The sequence below is a fragment of the Giraffa tippelskirchi genome, chromosome 12 (genome assembly GCF_054371585.1).
Source record: "Giraffa tippelskirchi isolate mGirTip1 chromosome 12, T2T-mGirTip1v1.2.pri, whole genome shotgun sequence".
NCBI lineage: Eukaryota > Metazoa > Chordata > Mammalia > Artiodactyla > Giraffidae > Giraffa > Giraffa tippelskirchi.
In genome coordinates this window covers 143130769-143150842 of record NC_137286.1, presented here as the reverse complement: position 1 = coordinate 143150842, position 20074 = coordinate 143130769, and the positions used below count along the sequence as shown (strand labels likewise).

The window sequence follows — 20074 nt, the reverse complement described above, 5'->3', positions numbered from 1 at the left end:
TTACACTTGGACTTGAGCTTCTGATTCCTCACTGGAATAGCAATCTTGCCCACCTTCCATTCACCAAAGGGGCCATACTCTGAACAACTGAGAAGGCTTGCCTGTCCATTACAATTCTGAACTGGATTTCTCTGGCCCCTTCTCTACCCAACACCTCAAGGAAAGATACTTAGTGCTTCCCATAGCCCATGAACTTTGTACTCTCTACTATTATTCTTCGACTTTTGGTTTATTTTTAAGTCTGTCATTTACCAGAAGTACTAATAAATAGAATAATGGGCTTCCCAGGTAGAGCAGTAGTAAAGAATCCACTTGCCAGATGCAAAGAGATGCAGATTTGATCCCTGGGTTGGGAAGATCCCCTGAAGAAGGAAATGGTAGCCCACTCCAGTATTCTTGCCTGGGCAATCCCATGGGCAGAGAAGCCTGGGGGGCTACAGTCCCCGGGGTTGCAAAGAGTTGGACACAAGTGAGTGACTGAGCACCCATGCAAAGAGAGGAAGCCTTTTTTTTCTCCTGAGTTACATATTTAAGTTCAGCTATAAATTCATACAAACAAACAAAAGAAAAGTAATGCTTCCAAACACAACACGACTGTTTGTAGCTGGTTAATAAGTAAATTTTTTGTAAGTTACTTGAATAACTTACTAGGATTGGTTCAATAATTATTTCATATTGTACTCCTGCTCTCAGCACATTAAAAACGTGCATTAAAGTGTTTGAAATCCACAGACGGGGGATGCCTGGCATCTTTCACCTGCATTCCTTCCTTCCAGTTAGGTCTTAATTGTGCCCAACTAAGGGCTCAGGTCTACCTAAGCGCTGACCTTGGTCTGGTTCACAAATCAAAGTCATTCCAGAGACTGACTCCAGGATCTGCTTGAATTCTTTCAATCTGTCATTTAGACACTCTCTAAGAATCCATTAGATGCTTTCTTTTCTTTTTTTTTTTTTTAAACTCTGCGTGACTTAAGACAATGATGAACAAGGCATGGCCAATATTCTCAAAGATTCATGGTTTGATGGAAGTGAAAGATAAGTAAAATAACCCTGACAAAATGAAATATCTTTTGAAATAGCTGAGAGAGAAAACAGATTACCCACTCATTGGTGGGGTATATGGTAAATGCATAGCTAAGAAGAAGTTCACAGAGGAATCACATCATGAAATGATCCTCAGAGATATGTATGGGTGGCAGGAACAGTGTGTCAGCTGTGACCCGCCTCACTCACTCAGACCTCTAGGAGGTCCCTCTCCTTTCAGTCACTGCTAATCTTTTGAACTCTCTACATGGGCATCTGGTCCTAATATAGACTCCTGAATCTTCACTGGCTTCCTGTCGGGGACTTTACACCTAACCGCTGTCAGGATCTATCAGCCCCAGGCAGCCCAGCAAGATCCAGGTGAGACTTCTCTCAGCTTCTGATCCTGTAGGGAAATGGAGATTCTCATAGGAAGCAGAGTCATTTCATCCCTTTGAAAGAGCAAAGTTGCCTTATTCAACACTTTGAGGCTTCCTTTCTTACTATAAGCTCCCTATCTTTATGGGGCCACCCAGGTGGGGCTAGTGATTAAGAATATGCTACCAATGCAAGAGACAGACACAAGAGACATAGGTTCCATCCCTGGGTGGGAAGATCCCCTGGATGAGGGCATGACATCCAACTCCAGTATCCTTGCCTGGAGAATCCCATGGACAGAGGAGCCTGGCGGGCTACAGTCCCCGGGGTTGCAAAGAGTCGGAAACTTCTGAGCAGCATATCTTTACCGAACAAATATGCAAGTCCTACATTGTAAGACAAGTTTTTCCATGTCCTTAACAGCAATGTTCCAAAACTAAGTTTTTGACTCATCCTTTGTTTTGTACTCTTCATCTGTCAATGTTTTCTACCCCTCTCTCTTGGCAGAAACTGCCTGTCATCAAAACTGATACAAATGTCACCCCCTCTATGAGACACTGAGTTAGTGTGCTCACCCTGCTTAGGACGCTTATAGCCAGCGATATTTGAATATGGTTTTATCATCATCCAATTATTACATAAGTATTTGCCCTTCCTACATAGGGCGGGAGAAGTATGAGAGCAGCCGTTATTCTCTAATCTTGTGTGAATCCTAATACTTACAATTGTTCCTTAAATCTATTCATTCTTTTGTTCATTCAACAAATATGAATTCATACACACACACACACACACACACACACACACACACACACACACACACACACACACACACACACATGGGCTTTGCAGGTGGTGCTAGTGGTAAAGAATGCGCCTAACAATGCAAGAGACATGAGTTCAATCCCTGGATAGGGAAGATCTCCTGGAGAAGGGCATGGCAACCCACTCTAGTTTTCTTGCCTGGAGAATCCCATGGACAGAGGAGCCTGGCAGGCTACAGTCCATAGGTTTGCAAAGAGTTGGACATGACTGAAGTGACTTAGCATGCACACATGTATCTTCCTGGTAGTACACTGAATTAAATTGCAACCTCTAGTACAGAAGGATATAGATTTTGTTTGCTTGTTCAGTTAAGTTAATGGGGAAGAACAGAAACACACAGAGCTTTCCCCCCTCCCCTTTAAATCCAAAAATAATATACAATTAGAATTCTGGGCTCAAAGAGGAGAAGCAAGGGCTTTAAAATAAACCTTGCCATTCAACAGAATCATTCAAAATCACAAAACTCTGTGTTTTTTCACATTCCAATGCTTCTTGTTCAAACGTCATTGTGATTCTTAAATCAACTCCATGTGTTAATACACAGGAATGAAACGGTCCCCTGACTCAGTCCTTGAGGAGTTACAGTCACGTCCCTATTGCTTTATATTCCAGACTGAGACATAAAGTGTCTCAGAATGCCTTAAACAAAAACGTCTGATGCAGCTGTGTTTTGATGCTTTAAAAAGATCTTGTCATTCGTCGTTTAAGTTCAGGACATTTTAGAAAGCTTTCACATCATCAGGCTTCACGTCCCTGAAGAAAACAAAGGCCAAAGGTCAAAACAGCAGCTGCGTAGAGGCGGAAGTGCTTAGGGCTCCTGTCTTCCTCAGTTGGGCTGAAAATATCTAACACTGAACACTTTTTCCCTGACTGACTACACAGAGAAGAGGTTCGTGCATGTATACTTCTTATAAAGGTTTTGGCTTTCCCAAGTAAAGTTAAGAGAGAAAACATCTCCGAGGCAATTGAAGTAAGAAAAGTAAATTGTGGAATAATTTTAAACTTCCTAATATCAGAGGTTAAGGCATAGAACAACAAAAGCCAAACTACATAGAACAACAAAAGCAAACCGTGGAATCAGTTGAGTCATTAAGAAATGGTTCCCTTAGAGAAACACCAGTACAGCATATTAATGCAAATATAAATGGAAAATATAAAAAAATGGAATCGAAAAAGCAAGAGAGTTCCAGAAAAACATCTATTTCTGCTTTATTGACTATGCCAAAGCGTTTGACTGTGTGGATCACAATAAACTGTGGAAAATTCTGAAAGAGATGGGAATACCAGACCATCTGACCTGTCTCTTGAGAAACCTGTATGCAGGTCAGGAAGCAAAAGTTAGAACTGGACATGGAACAACAGACTGGTTCCAAATAGGAAAAGGAGTAGTCAAGGCTGTATATTGTCACCCTGTTTATTTAACTTATATGCAGAGTACATCATGAGAAACGCTGGGCTGGAAGAAACACAAGCTGGAATCAAGATTGCTGGGAGAAATATCAATAACCTCAGATATGCGGATGACACCACCCTTATGGCAGAAAGTGAAGAAGAACTAAAGAGCCTCTTGATGAAGGTGAAGGAGGAGAGTGAAAAAGTTGGCTTAAAGCTCATCGTTCAGAAAACTAAGATCATGGCATCTGGTCCCATCACTTCATGGGAAATAGATGGGGAAACAGTGGAAACAGTGTCAGACTTTATTTTTGGGGGCTCCAGAATCACTGCTGATGGTGACTGCAGCCATGAAATTAAAAAACGCTTACTCCTTGGAAGGAAGGTTATGGCCAACCTAGATAGCATATTTAAAAGCAGAGACATTATTTTGCCAACAAAAGTCCGTCTAGTCAAGGCTATGGTTTTTCCAGTGGTCATGTATGGATGTGAGAATTGGACGGTGAAGAAAGCTGAGCGCTGAAGAATTGATGCTTTTGAACTGTGGTGTTGGAGAAGACTCTTGAGAGTCCCTTGGACTGCAAGGAGATTCAATCAATCCATCCTAAAAGAGATCAATCCTGGGTGTTCATTGGAAGGACTGATGTTGAAGCTGAAACTCCAATACTTTGGCCACCTCATGCGAACGGTTGACCCATTGGAAAAGACCCTAATGCTGGGTAGGATTGGGGGCGGGAGGAGAAGGGGACGACAGAGGATGAGATGGTTGTATGGCATCACCGACTCGATGGACATGGGTTTGGGTAGACTCCGGGAGTTGGTGATGGACAGAGGCCTGGCGTGCTGCAATTCATGGGGTTGCAAAGAGTCGGACACGACTGAGCAACTGAACTTAACTGAACTGAACTGAAATGGAATATAGGGAGATGGTAACGACAACCTATATGCAAGACAGCAAAAGAGATAGATGTAAAGAACAGACTTTTGGACTCTGTGGGAGAAGGCGAGGGTGGGATGATTTGAGAGAACAGCATTGAAACACATATATTACCATATGCAAAGATAGATGCCCACTGCAAGTTGGATCCATGCAGCAGGGCACTCAAAGCTGGTGCTCTGGGACAACCCAGAGAGATAGGGTGGGAGGGAGGTAGGAGGGGGGTTCAGGATGGGGGGACACATAAGCACCCGTGGCTGGTTCATGTATGGCAAAAACCACCACCACATTGTAAAGTAATTAGCCTCCAATTAAAATAAATACATTATTTAAAAAAAAAGAAATGGTTCTCTTCAACAAACACAGGAAAAATATGCTGCCCATTAAATGCAAAGAAAATTATGCTGCCCATTAAATGCATTTAATGCAAAATGCATTTTTCTATCCACCCTCAGGAAAATACAACACTTGAATGGCTTTCCCATGATGCTAGGGAAGTGGGACTGATGAATTAACACTCTCTCATCTGTTGTCCACGACTTTCAGCTCATATTTTTGAGGAATCTGACTATGAACTTGGAATTTCAAAATAGAGTTTGCATTTGGAGACCATCTTATAGAGAGAGTTCACTGTCTTATAGAGAGAGTTCACTGGCTCAAGTGAGAATTTTCTATCTGTGATGGGAAAGTCCCCTAAAGATCATCTCACTGTAAGCAGGGCTTAATGCTTAGAACATTCATTGTTCTCCCTGGTAAATTTTCAACCTATTTCTTTGTCTTGAATACTCAGAGATCTGAGTACGCAACTTCTTACTCCTCCCATCTCAGACAAGAAATAAAAGACAATAGTATCAAAGGAACATGAATAATAGCAACAGTGCAAAAGCACTCAGTCTTTGTCTTTGGAATCTCTGATTAGGTGACAAGTGTACTGAGATGACTCATTTCTTCATAAACCCCAGGTTGAGTCACAGATATGCTGTTTTCTGCCTTCATCTTCAGATCTGATCTCCATCATCTGGTGGACTTCATCCGCGCCTACCTCCATCATTAAACACAACAGACATCAACAGCGACTTCAGAAATGTCTGATACCTCCCATATTGATGTTGTTTGTCCCAGCTCTGCTTGCTCCATCATTTTCGCAACGTACAGCCCTCCCAGTGGTTAGAGAAGAATCTTCTTCACCAAGTGGTACAACTTTGTTATGTGAAAGGATGCATGAAATCTCCCTGCTTTTGTGTCTGGTTTGTTTTGTTTCAGTGGCATCTCTGATCTCTGATACATCCTTTTTATGATGCTCACCTTGTCCGTGCTCTGTAAACCCCTGATCACAGGTAGATTCTGATGCTCTGTCACCTACAATACACACAACAGTATTTGCATTATTTGTAGGCCCAAACCTCAGCAAACCTACTTCCTGATGTATTTTAGAGATTGCCAGCTGTCTCCTCACACAGCCTTCCTCCCAAACACCTGACTGCCCAGGTAATCACGTTTCCCATCCTCCTCTGTTTCCAACAGGCCGATGTTGCTATGTTCTCAACAGCGGAATGTGAGTGACAAGGCCTGGACCCATCTCGTAAGCCACAGGTTAAGAGGGGAGAGCTGCCTGCTAGCCCAGTTCCCTGAATATTTCCAAAAGTGGAGCCCCACCCGCACCTAGATTGTTACTCTATAAAGAAACTACCTTTGCATTTGTTTGAAGGGCTGCATTTTGAGGCTTGTTTGTTATAGCCACTCAGCCTCATCCTACTTAACACACTGTAGTTTGTACCAAATAAACCATTACCTTCTACGCAACTGAGCTGACAAGAGATGAGCACACAGGACATGTTTGAAATAAGCATCCTAGGAAAACTCTTGGGTAGCTGGTATTGTTTTCTTCATCAGACATGATTGGAAGTACAGAAGACAGATTATTTCATTACTTAGAAATATTTATGTATACATATGGGGCTTCCCAGATGGCACTCGGAGAAGGCAATGGCAACCCACTCCAGTCCATGGGGTCCAGTCCATGGGGTCACTAAGAGTCAGACACGACTGAGCGACTTCACTTTCATTTTTCACTTTCATGCATTGGAGAAGGAAATGGCAACCCACTCCAGTGTTCTTGCCTGGAGAATCCCGGGGACAGGGGAGCCTGGTGGGCTGCCGTCTATGGGGTCACACAGAGTCGGACACAACTGAAGCGACTTAGCAGCAGCAGCAGCAGCAGCAGGTGGCACTAATGGTAAAAGAACCTCCTGGCCAATGCAGGAGACAGACATAATAGACTTCCTGGGGCAGGAAGATCCCCTGGAGGACGGCATGGTAACCCATTCCAGTATTCTTGCCTGGAAAATCCCATGGACAGAGGAGCTTGGAGGGCTATAGTCTGTGGGGTTGCAAAGAGTCAGACATGACTGATGCAACTTAGCATACGCAGTGTATACATATTATTGAACTGGATGCCAAATATTTGAGAATGAAAGCTGGGAAATAGGATACGTTATCTGCAAACTGTTCAGGTTGTTGATATTTTAACTCATACTGAAAGCAAGAGAGAATTATACATGAGACAATAACACTTTTTAGATAGTGGATTGTAAAAAGAAAATGAAAATAAGGGAGTTCTTCAAATAGTAACACTCAGTATTTTAAAACTATAAAGTATTCTGTTTCATTGATTGTGTTGGTTTAAAAAAAATACTGATAGTAATAGATATAATTTTTAAATGTGTATGTGCTTACTGCAGAAATTAATTTTTTTAAATATAGAGTACTGTAGTAAAACAGAGGACTGATTTTAACACAAGCCCTCCTATCAGAAGAAGCAAAGCAGCAAGCTAGCAATGCAAGAAGCAGTTAAGAAAGGAAGGTCCTTTGCATTAAGAGAAATGATCTCTCTCTCTCTGAAAAAGAACTATAAAAGCTGACTGTCCTTCTAATAAGTTACAGCTTCCTGCTTCAACTAATCCCCTTCATTAAGATTCACCACATGTGAATTCAGATTCTTTTTTCATCTATGATTATCTTGACCTGCTATCCTTAACGTATACCTAGTTTCGCTATGAAATTTAATTGAAGACATTACATATAAACTGTCCCGTGCAACACCTTATCAGTAAAAGAGACAAAGAAACAAAAAGATAAATGGTCTTGGACTTTGGCCCTTAGGAAATTTCACAAGTGAGTTTTTCTTATGTCAATCAGAGAAGGCTCTAAGGGTGCCATTGCCTTCTCCGAAGTAACTCAGTAACTGGCGTCTAACCGTCTTGCTCTTTCAGGAAGGTTATCTCTCTATCACATCTAAGTTATTGGAGGACTTGGGTAAATAATCTGAACATTCCTAAGGCTTAGAGGAGTCATGTCTCCCTCTCAAGAACCTATTGAACCTGTACAGCTGTTCCTACCTCAATTTTTAGTAATGATATTAGGACCAAGTCTCACGGTGATTTTATTGTGCAATAAGGAATAACAGCATATGACCCAACTTTGACTTGTTAACAGGGGCATGGATGCATGCCTATTAAGTCACTTCAGCTGTGTCCAACTCTTTGAGAACTGTATGTACTGTAGCCCGCCAGGTTCCTCTGTCCATGGAAATCTCCGGGCAAGAATACTGCAGCAGGTTGCCACGCCCTCCTCCAGGGGATCATCCCAACCCAGGGACTGAACCCGTGTCTCTTACGTCTCCCGAATTGGCAGGTAGGTTCTCTACCATTTGTGCCACCTGCAAAGCCCAAATACCAGGTAATGTAAGGTAATTGGAGAAGGAAATGGCAACCCACTCCAGTCCTCTTGCCTGGAAAATCCCATGGACAGAGGAGCCTGGTAGGCTATAGTCCATGGGGTCAGGAAGAGTTGGATACGACTGAGCGACTTCACTTTCACTTTTCACTTCCATGGATTGGAGAAGGAAATGGCAACCCACTCCAGTATTCTTGCCTGGAGAATCCCAGGGACGGCGGAGCCTGGTGGGCTGCCATCTATGGGGTCGCACAGAGTCAGACATGACTGAAGCGACTTAGCGACAGCAGCAGCAGCAGTAGTAAGGTAAATTTTCTTTAAGGTCATCAATCCTAACATTAATGTAGCTACAACTACTATGGGCAATGATAACAAGAAAAATGGTACTAAAAGATTATACCAGTAGAGTCCTGACTGTGCACCATGCAATGTTCCATGCATCTCATTATAAGATCATTTAATCATCATCCAAAACAGCACTACAATGTAGGTACTGCCATTATTCCATTTAACATACGAGGAAAATGAGGCAAAAAGACGATAAGTGAGTTTGGCAAGGTAATATCCGCCCCACTCATTACAGAGTCCTGGAAGAATCTGGATTAGGGACAGGCAGCTACAGTCCAAATTCCCTGGGAGGAAGTGTTGAAGGAGAGGACAACAGCTAGGGGAAGGAGGAGGTACCAGCAGACGTGGTCCCCAGCAGCACTAAAGTCACACATTTGGAAGAAAACCCAGGACACACTTGCCATTTTCCATAGCAGGACTTGGCAGCTTAGAAATAGAGAAGGGGTGATTTTGGTTGAATTAATCCTAGAAGCTACTCATTAAATAGTCTCAGATTCAGCTCTCTACATATTAAAAGGTTAAGTTTTGCTGATCAGAAAATACAAGAATGTCAGAATTCTCTGAGGCTATTCACAAACGATGCTTTATTTAGAAATTCAATTTATAATTAAAATGTTTTAAAGGGTGGAGCTGGAAGAAATTACATTTTTCTGCCTATTTTGCCTGTATATGGTTTCAGACTGCTAGTTTGACAAAGCATGTACAGGCTTCAGAATGATATGGTATGGAGTGCGTACCTCACGATATCTTAAGGCTCAATTTGTACTGACACCATCTTCTTAAAAAAATTACATTTCACAATGATATGTTATCCATATAATTAGAGCCTATGCTTTTTCTCTAATAATGTAGAATGTTGAATCAGTTTTGCACTTCATTTTGCACATGCAGACATTGTCCTCGTGGCCAAGTAATTAGACAGATACCAATTAAAGCATTTTCTGTTGTGGTATATCTGTTCTTTGCCTGAATAATACTTAATGAGCAACGTGGTTCACTGAGTGAATTCAAAATATGAAAAGGAATTATACAAATTAGAGCACATAGCTAACTGTTATTGAAATAATTTACTTCTCTTTTCCCACAGATCAATGACTATGGCAAAGGTTATTGGTATTTAATTTATAATAATCACTGCTAATTTATTTATTCAACAGCGGCAGGAAAACTCTCATAAGCTACTAATAAGCATGCAATTAGAGTGTAACATTGATACTGGGCTTCTCTGGTGGCTCAGATGATAAAGAATCTGCCAGCAATGCAGGAGACTCCAGTTCAATCCCTGGGTGGGGAAGACCCCCTGGAGAAGGGAATGGCAACCCACTCCAGTATTCTTGCCTTGGAAATCCTATGGACAGAGGAGCCTGGCAGACTACAGTCCACGGGGTTGCAGAAGAGTCAAACGTGACTTAGCAACTAAACAGCAACAACATATTCTTCAAGATATTTAGAGCGATTGTGTCAGATATACAGTTAGAAACCCATCTGGAATTGAACTATGAAGGTGGGCCCAGTTACTCCAGGAAAAAAATATTAGTCAAGAAGTAAAAGACAAACCATTGTAAAGTACTGAAAACTCAATATTCAATGGTCAGAATCTGGCAGAATATTAAGAAAAGCATACTGAGAAGGAGTAGCCAGAGGGGAAGGTAGAAACCTGGCAGAAATGGTAAACACAGGATGAATTCAGTTCGCGTTATGGGGCAGATTGTTTAGAAGGGGTTGGGAGAGGCTTGGCCCCGTGCAATTTTCCTCTCAAGATTTCTCTGTTGGAAGCCTAAAACACGTGCCCACACACTCACAGATGCCCACACACAGCCACAGGAAAACACACAGACATGCACGTATACACGTGTGCACTTGAGCCTTTTCCAGAGCCTAAGTCTCTACCAGAAGACCCTGAAAAGTGATTTATGGAAAGAGTGAAAGTAGCCAGATAAATTTGGTTGGCAGTCCTCACAAGATAATGGCTGAAGAGAACCAACATATTTTAGTTAGTTCATATGTAAGTGAAGTGAAGTGAAGTGAAGTCACTCAGTCGTGTCTGACTCTTTGCGACCCCATGAACTGACTGTAGCCTACCAGGCTCCTCCGTCCATGGGGTTTTCCAGGCAAGAATACTGGAGTGGGTTGCCATTTCCTTCTCCAGGACATCTTCACGACCCAGGGATTGAACCCGGGTCTCCCGCATTGTAGGGAGACGCTTTACCATCTGACTCACCAAGGAAGTCTGATCATTTAAAATAAAATGGAAAACAAGATTGGTTTGGTTTGAGGCAAGATAATCCATGTACAATGCCAATAATAAATGGTGAAATAATTATAGTTAACATTTACTGTGTACTTGTATATGAATGCAACTATAGTAATAGGTAGTTTTACAGTAAATTTTCAATATAAATGTTTTAACAATACCATGATGAAGGATTTAATATAATGCTTTATAATGCCTTTCTTAAAAAAAGAAGGGATGTTTATGGAACTTGAGTAATTTATTCAAGATAACTAATAAGTGGAAGAAGATCCAGATGAATGGGGCCTCAAATATCACACTTTTAAACACATGTTTACCATTGTGTGAGCTCAATGGAAATAAAAGGAGGCTATGATGATGTCTCTCCTTTGCAGAAATGGAGCCATAAAATAACCTTGGCAATGCGTGTACTTGACTCCAGTCAAGTGGGATGACGGTTTGCCTCAACCCTTCAAAAACTGGGTGTGTAAAGCAATTAAGTTCAGTTCACTTGCTCAGTCATGTCCAACTCTTTGTGACTCCTTGGACTGAATCACGCCAGGCTTCCCTGTCCATCATCAACACCTGGAGCCTGTTCAAACTCATGGCCATTGATTCAGTGATGCCATCTAACCATCTCATCTTGTGTGTCCTCTTCTCTTCCCGTCTTCAATATTTCTCAGCATCAGGGTCTTTTCCAATGAGTCAGTTCTTCGCATCAGGTGGCCAAAGTATTGGAGTTTCAGCTTCAGCATCAGTCCTTCCAATGAATATTCAGGACTGATTTCCTTTAGGATGGACTGGTTTGATCTTTCAGTTCAAGGGCCTCTTAAGAGTCTTCTCCAACACCACAGTTCAAAAGCATCAATTCTATAGCTCAGCTTTGTTTATGGTCCAACTCTCACATCCATACATGACTACTGGAAAAATCATAACTTTGACTAGACAGACCTTTGTTGGCAAAGTAATGTCTCTGCTTTTTAATACGCTGTCTAGGTTGGTCATAGCTTTTCTTCCAAGGAGCAAGCATCTTTTAATGTCATGGCTGCAGTCACCATCAGCAGCGATTTTTAGAGCCCAAGAAAATAAAGCCTATCACTATTTCCATTGTTTCCCCCATCTATTTGCCATGAAATGATGGGACCAGATGCCATAATCTTCGTTTTTTGAATATAAGTTTTAAGCCAGCTTTTTCTCTCTCCTCTTTCACTTTCAAGGGTTCACCTAAGGGATGAGGATGGAAGGGAGCTCCAAGAAGGCGAGGATATCCGTGAATATATAGTGGGTTCACATTGCTATATAGCAATTACGCTCCAATTAAAATAAATAAATAAAAATAAAGCAGTGATTCTCCCTTGGAATCATCATGTTCTCACTCATACCCAATGATTTGCAATGGAAGGAATCAAAGCAGTTTGAACACAGTTTAATTTATCTATTTCTTTTAACATGGGTTTATATTATCTGACTTATGTTATTTGAAAACATGCTCTACGTATATTGGAGAAGGAAACGGCAACCCACTCCAGCATTCTTGCCTCGAAAATCCTGCAGACGGAGGAGCCTAGTAGGCTACAGTCACTGGAGTTTCAAAGAGTCGGACATGACTGAGCGACTGAGCAACTTCTATGTATACAAGATAACATCAGCTTGAATGAATTTCCTCTGTAAGATCTTTGTTGTTGCTGTTGTAAATGTGTTTCCTTTTTTTGTGGCATCAGTCTCCAAAGAAACCACTAAGCATGTAAAAAATGTTTCTGCTAAGTTGCTTCAGTCGTGTCCGACTCTGTGCGACCCCATAGACGGCAGCCCATCAGGCTCTGCCGTTCCTGGGATTCTTCAGGCAAGAATACTGGAGTGGATTGCCATTTCCTTCAATGCATGAAAGGGAAAAGTGAAAGTGAAGTCGCTCAGTCGTGTCCGACTCTTAGCGACCGCATGGACTGTAGCCCACCAGGCTCCTCCCTCCATGGGATTTTCCAGGCAAGAGTACTGGAGTGGGGTGCCATTGCCTTCTCCGAAAAATGTTTCTAGTTTGGGTAATAATAATAATAAGATGACATATTCTAAGATGTAATAATTTATTCAACTCACTGAGACTAGAAAGGACTCTTACATTAAATGCTATTAGGAAAAGAAGGAGAAGAATGAAGACAGCATTCAAGATGCTCTGGAGAAAATGTTTTGCTCCATTTTAATGTATCAAGATTAGAAAATAACCAACAACTGAAAGGTTATTTCCACAAATGAAAAATACTGTCTGCTAGAAGAAAGGGTGGAAGTTATATAACTTAATAACAAACTGACTCTAATGGGAATTTTTAATGTAAAAAGGAAAAAAAAAAAAAAAGGTTGTTGACTTGTGATTTGTGTCTACACCCTTGGTGATATTTACACAAATTCAGTTTCCTAATCCGGGTAGAAAGAATTTATTTCCTTTTAGTGATTGTAGTAACAATAAGATTGATCACAGAATTGTACCTAACATTAGTTTCAAAGTCTTGTATTAAATAAATATTTTAAATGTACTTATAATCCACATATCACCAAACTGCAAAAAAAATGATTTCCTTAAAAATCAAGTCTGATGGGAAGAAATAACAATAAGCTAACCTTTTAAAAATTATTTTGAATGAGTTTCCAAAGTAAAATTGAATTGTGTTAGCTAAAATAGCAATGTTTCTTTTGAGATTAAGACCTCGAAAATAATGTATTTCTGTATTACAAATAAGAGCAATATTAGCACCTCATGGAGTCTTAAAAACACTTTTAATCTTAATTTATGCTATTTTGAAAATAGATAAAAAGAGGAAGAAGCAGTGGAGGGAGGGATTAAGAAAGAAAGGTGAATGACAACAAATAGTGTTATTTAGTACTTGAGTTTAGTTCTTGCATGGCTGGATAAAAGATTCATGAAACAATATGACTTTCATGTTACCTTCTACAATATTTTCAGTTTTTTCCTTCATAATTGTTAGATTTTTGATTAATCTCAATATATTCATCTTGTGTAACATATTTTAATCAAAATCATATTAATTTTGCAAGATGAAGACACTGTGTAACACTGGAAAAAATAGGATTTAGGAAAAAGAATGAATTAAGAATGAAAATCTGTATATCAGAAAAATGCAATTCCATTTTTCATAAACCATAAGTTTTACCAAAACAAACAAATATGAAATGTCACTAGATGGTAGAAATTTTTCTTTATAAAATGGCACAAACTACCTCCCACTTTGCTCCAGCTATGGACACCCCCAGACTTTATCCTAAGTAGTCCTGTCCACTTAGCATGATTGCACTATGTAAATGAACAATATTGATATATTAAAAGTTAAGATCTGTTTGTTAGTAACTACTTTAGTAATGACTTTGTTAATTAGTATATTTAAATCAGTTCAGTTCAGTTCAGTCACTCCTTCATGTCCAACTCTTTGCGACCCCTTGAACCGCAGCACGCCAGGCCTCCTTGTCCATCACAAACTCCCAGAGTCCACGCAAACCCATGTCCATCGAGTCGGTGATACCATCCAGCCATCTCATCCTCTGTCATCCCCTTCTCCTGCCCCCAATAATTCCCAGTATTAGGGTCTTTTCCAATGAATCAACTCTTCACATCAGGTGGCCAAAGTATTGGAGTTTCAGCTTCAACATCAGTCCTTCCAATGAACACCCAGGACTGATCTCCTTTAAGATGGACTGGTTGAATCTTCTTGCAGTCCAAGGGACTCTCAAGAGTCTTCTCCAACACCACAGTTCAAAAGCATCAATTCTTCGGTGCTCAGCTTTCTTCACTGTCCAACTCTCACATCCATACATGACCACTGGAAAAACCATATCCTTGACTAGATGGAACTTGTTGGCAAAGTAATGTCTCTGTTTTTAATATGCTATCTAGGTTGGTCATAACTTTCTGTCCAAGGAGTAAGCGTCTTTAAATTCATGGCTGCAATCACCATCTGCAGTGATTTTGGAGCCCAAAAAAATAAAGTCTGACACTGTTTCCACTGTTTCCCCATCTATTTCCCATGAAGTGATGGGACCAGGTGCCATAATCTTAGTTTTCTGAATGTTGAGCTTTAAGCCAACTTCTTCACTCTCCTCTTTCACTTTCATCAAGACGCTCTTTAGTTCTTCACTTTCTGCCATAAGGGTGGTGTCATCTGCATATCTGAGGTTATTGATATTTCTCCCGGCAATCTTGATTCCAGCTTGTGTTTCTTCAGGTGCAGTTTAAATAATTTCCTTAAGATAATCCCTCCTGAATTAGCTTGTGAAAAAGCATCCTAGAATTTCTAAACTTAGGATCTGTCCCTGAAGCCATGGTGAATGTCTCAGATGTGTAGGTCTCAGTGTATGGCCCCTCTTTTCGTTATGGATGAAGCAAGCATCCACTTAGAAACAGTAGTCTTCATGTGCTCTATTCTAATTAAGTTTTCAAAAGGAGACAAGTTATTGTCAGAATATGAGAATACTTAACAGAACCATAAAGAATAATAAAGAAGCCTGCATGTCGACAAATTGATGCTTTCGAACTGTGGTGCTGAGGAATACTCTCGAGAGTCCCTTGGACTGCATGGAGATCAAACCAATCAACCATTAAGGAAATCAATCCTGAATATTCATTGAAAGGGCTATTGCAGAAGCTCAAGCATCAGTGTTTTGGTGACCTGATGTGAATAGCCAACTCATTGGAAAAGTCCTTGATGCTGGGAAAGATTGAGGGCAGGAAGAGAAGAGGGTGACAGAGGATGAGATGGTTGGATGGCATCACCAACTCAATGGGAGTGAGTCTGAGCAAATTCTGGGATATGGTGAAGGTGAGGAAAGCCTGAAATCCTTCAGCCTATGGGGGCCCAAAGAGTCAAACACAACTAAGGGACTGAACAACAATTTTCTAATGATGTTTGCATCAGTCAGCTCAGTCACTCAGTCGTGTCCAATTCTTTGTGACCCCCCTAGACTGAAGCACGCCAGGCCTCCCTGTCCATCATCAACACCAAGAGTTTACTCAAACTCATGTCCATTGAGTCGGTGATGCCATCCAACCATCTCATCCTCTGTCATCCCCTTTTCCTCCTGCCTTCAATCTTTTCAAGCATCAGGGTCTTTTCCAAAGAGTCAGTTCTTCACATCAGGTGGCCAAACCTGATGGGAGTTTCAGCTTCAGCATTAGTCCTTCCAATGAATATTCAGGACTGATTTCCTTTAGGATGGACTGGTTGGATCTCCTTGCAGGCCAAGGAACTCTCAAGAGTCTTCTCAAACACCACGATTCAAAAGCATTGATTCTTTGGCACTCAGCGTTCTTTATAGTCCAACTCTCATATCCATACACGACTACTGGAAAAACCATAGCTTTGACTAGATGGACCTTTGTTGGCAATGTAATGTCTCTGCTTTTTAATATGCTGTCTAGGTTGGCCATAGCTTTTCCTCCAAGGAACAAGTGTCTTTTAATTTCATGGCTACAGTCACCGTTTGCAGTGATTTTGGAGCCCCCTAAAATAAAGTCTGTCACTGTTTCTGTTGTTTCCTAATCTATTTGCCATTAACTGATGGGACTAGATGCCATGAAGTTAGTTTTCTGAGTGCTGAGTTTTAAGCCAACTTTTTCACTCTCCTCTTTCACTCTCATCAAGTGGCTCTTTAGTTCTTCACTTTCTGCCATAATGGTGGTGTCATCTGCATATGTTAGATTATTGATATTTCTCCCAGCAATCTTGATTCCAGCTTGTGCTTCATCCAGCCCAGCGTTTCTCATGATGTACTCTGCATATAAGTTAAATAAGCAGGGTGATAATATACAGCCTTACCATACTCCTTTTCCTGTTTGGAACCAGTCCATTGTTGTATGTCCAGTTCTAACTATTGCTTCTTGACATGCATACAGATTTCTCAGGAGGCAGGTCAGGTGTTCTGGTATTCCCATCTCTTTAAGAATTTTCCACAGTTTGTTGTGATCCACACATTCAAAGGAGTTTTGTTTTGTATTATTTATTTCTTAAATGTTTGATAGAATTCACCTGTTTCAGCTTGTCACATGAAGCTACAAAAAAGTACATGTTTATTTAGGAACACTAATTTTTTAGATATAGCTTTGTGAAATACAAATACACTCACATATTTCTAGGTATAGGGAACTTGCTAAACTATTTAATCTATTTAAATGTTTTTTCAAAGTGAAGTTTATTAAAACTGTAGCACAATCTAAAATCGAGAGCATGTTCTGTCATTGATAAGAACATTTTGATATAATTATGTATTATTCTCTTCATGAGCTTTTAAACTGTAATTTGTTTTACATAAATAAGGTTGATCATCTTATAAACACACTTCTATGTAAGTATCCCCACTTTTCAAAAGTTTACTTTACACTTCTTCACTTTTATGGAAGACTTTCATTTGCATTTGTTTTTGCTAACTAAAAGAAATTCCAAAAGGATTTTCACCTTTAGGATAAAAGTTGGAAACAGCGTTCAGCTTTTGCTTTACAAGCGTGGCAGGAACTTGAGCAGAAAGAGGAACAATGGAACTTCTCCCCCGGAACTACATTCAGCCTTTCGGCATCAAGACCCCAAAGCTTTGAACTGTGTCTAGAAGCATCTGGGTTTTACATTGATACATTGTGGGCATCCATTAGCAAGATGTGCTGTGAATTAATTGCTTCTTCCCTTTAAGCCATATCAGATCATGGACGGTTTCAGAGAAATGCTCTAGTTTTGGATAGAGGTGGAAACCCGTGCTCAATATCCACTTCCAAAAGGGTCCCATAAATATACTGTCTTGACTCAAAAGAAAGACAGAAATGCCAAGTATAAAATTAGTACAGCAACAGTTGTTTCTTTCCTTTCACTCTTTATTCCTCTTTCCTCTCTTTTGCTTGTTAAGATGCTTAACATTTGTTTTATCTGTGTTAATGCTATGCTTTCTTAACTTTCTCTGAATTGCAAAAAATGCATAAAAATAATTTGTTGTGTTGAAAATAGCATCAGTTACACATGGCATTATGCCATAAAAACTCAAAAAACCAAGGCATATTCTCACATTCCATCTCTGCCAAATTGGTTTCCATTCTGGTAAATGGAGAATGATTGATCTGTCACTGCCTAAAATTCTACCACCATTTCTTGTCCTGAGGGTGACAAGATGTCTCTATAGCAAATTTTTATGAGTAGTGAAATAATGCAGAACTAGAAGAGACAAGAACTCTGGTGAGAATGACTTCACCAGAGGAGAAATCAAACAAATTGCTGTGGAAGGGAGAATCAAAGTAACAGATGACTCTTAAAATGCAAATGTATCATCCATGCAAAATACCTCAAGGGAAAGCCAGTAGCAGCTGGACCTACACAGTGTCAGAAAAGACACTTAAATCAGGAGAGTGTGATAAAAGAATACTTTTACTCTACTTATCAAATAACAACAGAATTGAATGGTCAGACATGCACCCTAAATGTAGAGATGATATGTAAAAGGCACAAAACTTGAGAACACAGGGTCACGGTGCAAAGCCAAAGACAGACTGAAGAGATCTTCACCTCACAGAAGGGGGATGAAGGGGGATGCCATGATGATCATAACATCTTCAATGGAGTCACTTCACCCTGACATAGAAGAATTGGCTGCCTTGCAAGGAACCGATTCATAGGGGTATTTTTTCCCTTAAAATAAATGTAGACTTTGTGAGGGCTTCCCAGGTGGCACTAGTGGTAAAGAACCCCCCTGCCAATGTGAGAGACATAAAAGATGGGGGTTCGATCCCTGGGTAGGGAAGATCCCCTGGAAGAGGGCACGGCAACCCACTCCAGTATTCTTGCCTGGAGGATCCCATGGACAGAGGAGCCTGAAGGGCTACAGTCCATAGGACTGCAAAAAGTTGGACATGATGGAAGCAACTTAACACTTAGATTTTTTTGAGGGAAACCTTTTCCTATGAACACGAAAAAGAGTAATTTTTTCAAAAGCAATTGAGGAAAATATCACCAGAAGAAAAGAAGTCTGTATTTACTGTTTTTCTCCCCAGTGTATTTTTATATCTATTTTAGCAAAATTATAAAATAGGGAAATTGGCATAATCATATCAAATGTAGGAAATATTTGCTAGATTATCTTTGTCTAGCAAGGATTAGAGTTGCTGTAAGAAGTTGGATGCTAGAGACCAGATACAGGGAATACTAGGTGATGTAGCAATAGAGTTCTATGTACAGGCTACATTTGTCTCTCTACCCTCATCTTTTCTTCCAACAGAATATGTTTAAAACTAATTTTGTTTTCCTAAGATGCTTGACTTTTGAGTATCCTAGTTAATCTCCTCACTTTTTGTGATCTCACAAATATAAAAGATAAGTAAATAAGGCTGTGCCTACTGATATTTGTACATTTATTACAGACCTAAAAGCAATTAAGATTAGAAAAGATTTAAACATTGATGTGTTCTAAATGGCTTACAGAAACCATTTACACACCATGAAAAACATTCATTTATATAAAGGTCCTTCCCCAGGGCCATTGTAAGCAGTTCCTTAAACTCAATATAATACAAGTGGTTGCTATTTTAAAGAGCAAAGATTAGTGTGTATATAAGTGTCAGAGCACTTTAATAGAGACAGTCTCTGGCACTAGTGGTAAAGAACCCACTTGCCAATGCAGGAGAGAAAAAAGAGGCAGGTTCGATTCCTGGGTTGGGAAGATCCCCTGGGGGAGGGCATGGCAACCCACTGCAGTATTCTCGCCTGGAGAATCCCATGGACAGAGGAGCCTGGTGGGCTATAGTTCATGGGTCGCAAAAAGTCAGACACGACTGAAGTAACTTAGCACACATGCATGCACTTAATAGAAACAAAATGTTTCATTCCCTTCAAAAAAAAAAAAAGACTAGAAAATAAATCTAGGTAATAAATCAGAATTTCAAGAGGAATGAAATGTATTTTAAGGTAGGATTTCAAAGTTGTTTTTGCAGAACGGGAGTAGGAAAACAAAGATGTATTATTAAAACAAAATCAGTTTGGATAGAGCCTTATAAGTCTTTGTTTTTCCCCCCTGAAATGTCTGTGAACTGTGCCGATTTAGATCTGCTGGTGTTTTTTTGTTCACATATCCTGCTTCTTGAGTCTTAAAATGCCACTCTCTGGTTTTAGCTTCACTGGACAGTTTCTGAATATTTCAGGTCATATTAGCTGGATCTTCTTCTGAGTTCT

At 40.3% G+C, this 20074-nt stretch overlaps 1 protein-coding gene across 6 annotated transcripts in view; it reads right to left on the bottom strand.

Annotated features, from left to right (window-relative positions):
• The window catches only part of LOC145530572 (uncharacterized), a 414567-nt gene that overhangs the window by 160678 nt on the left and 233815 nt on the right, over positions 1-20074 (bottom strand). For 3 of the 6 annotated variants that reach the window (XR_014071906.1, XR_014071905.1, XM_081552134.1), the window contains one exon: positions 933-5914. The exons of the other annotated variants lie outside the window; for them this stretch is intronic. Coding sequence is in view for 1 of the 3 variants with exons in the window: in XM_081552134.1 (XP_081408260.1) it covers positions 5911-5914 (4 nt within the window). In the remaining 2 variants the exon portion in view is untranslated. Of the gene's footprint in view, positions 1-932; positions 5915-20074 lie in introns of those variants that run through there. 6 annotated transcript variants of the gene reach the window in all.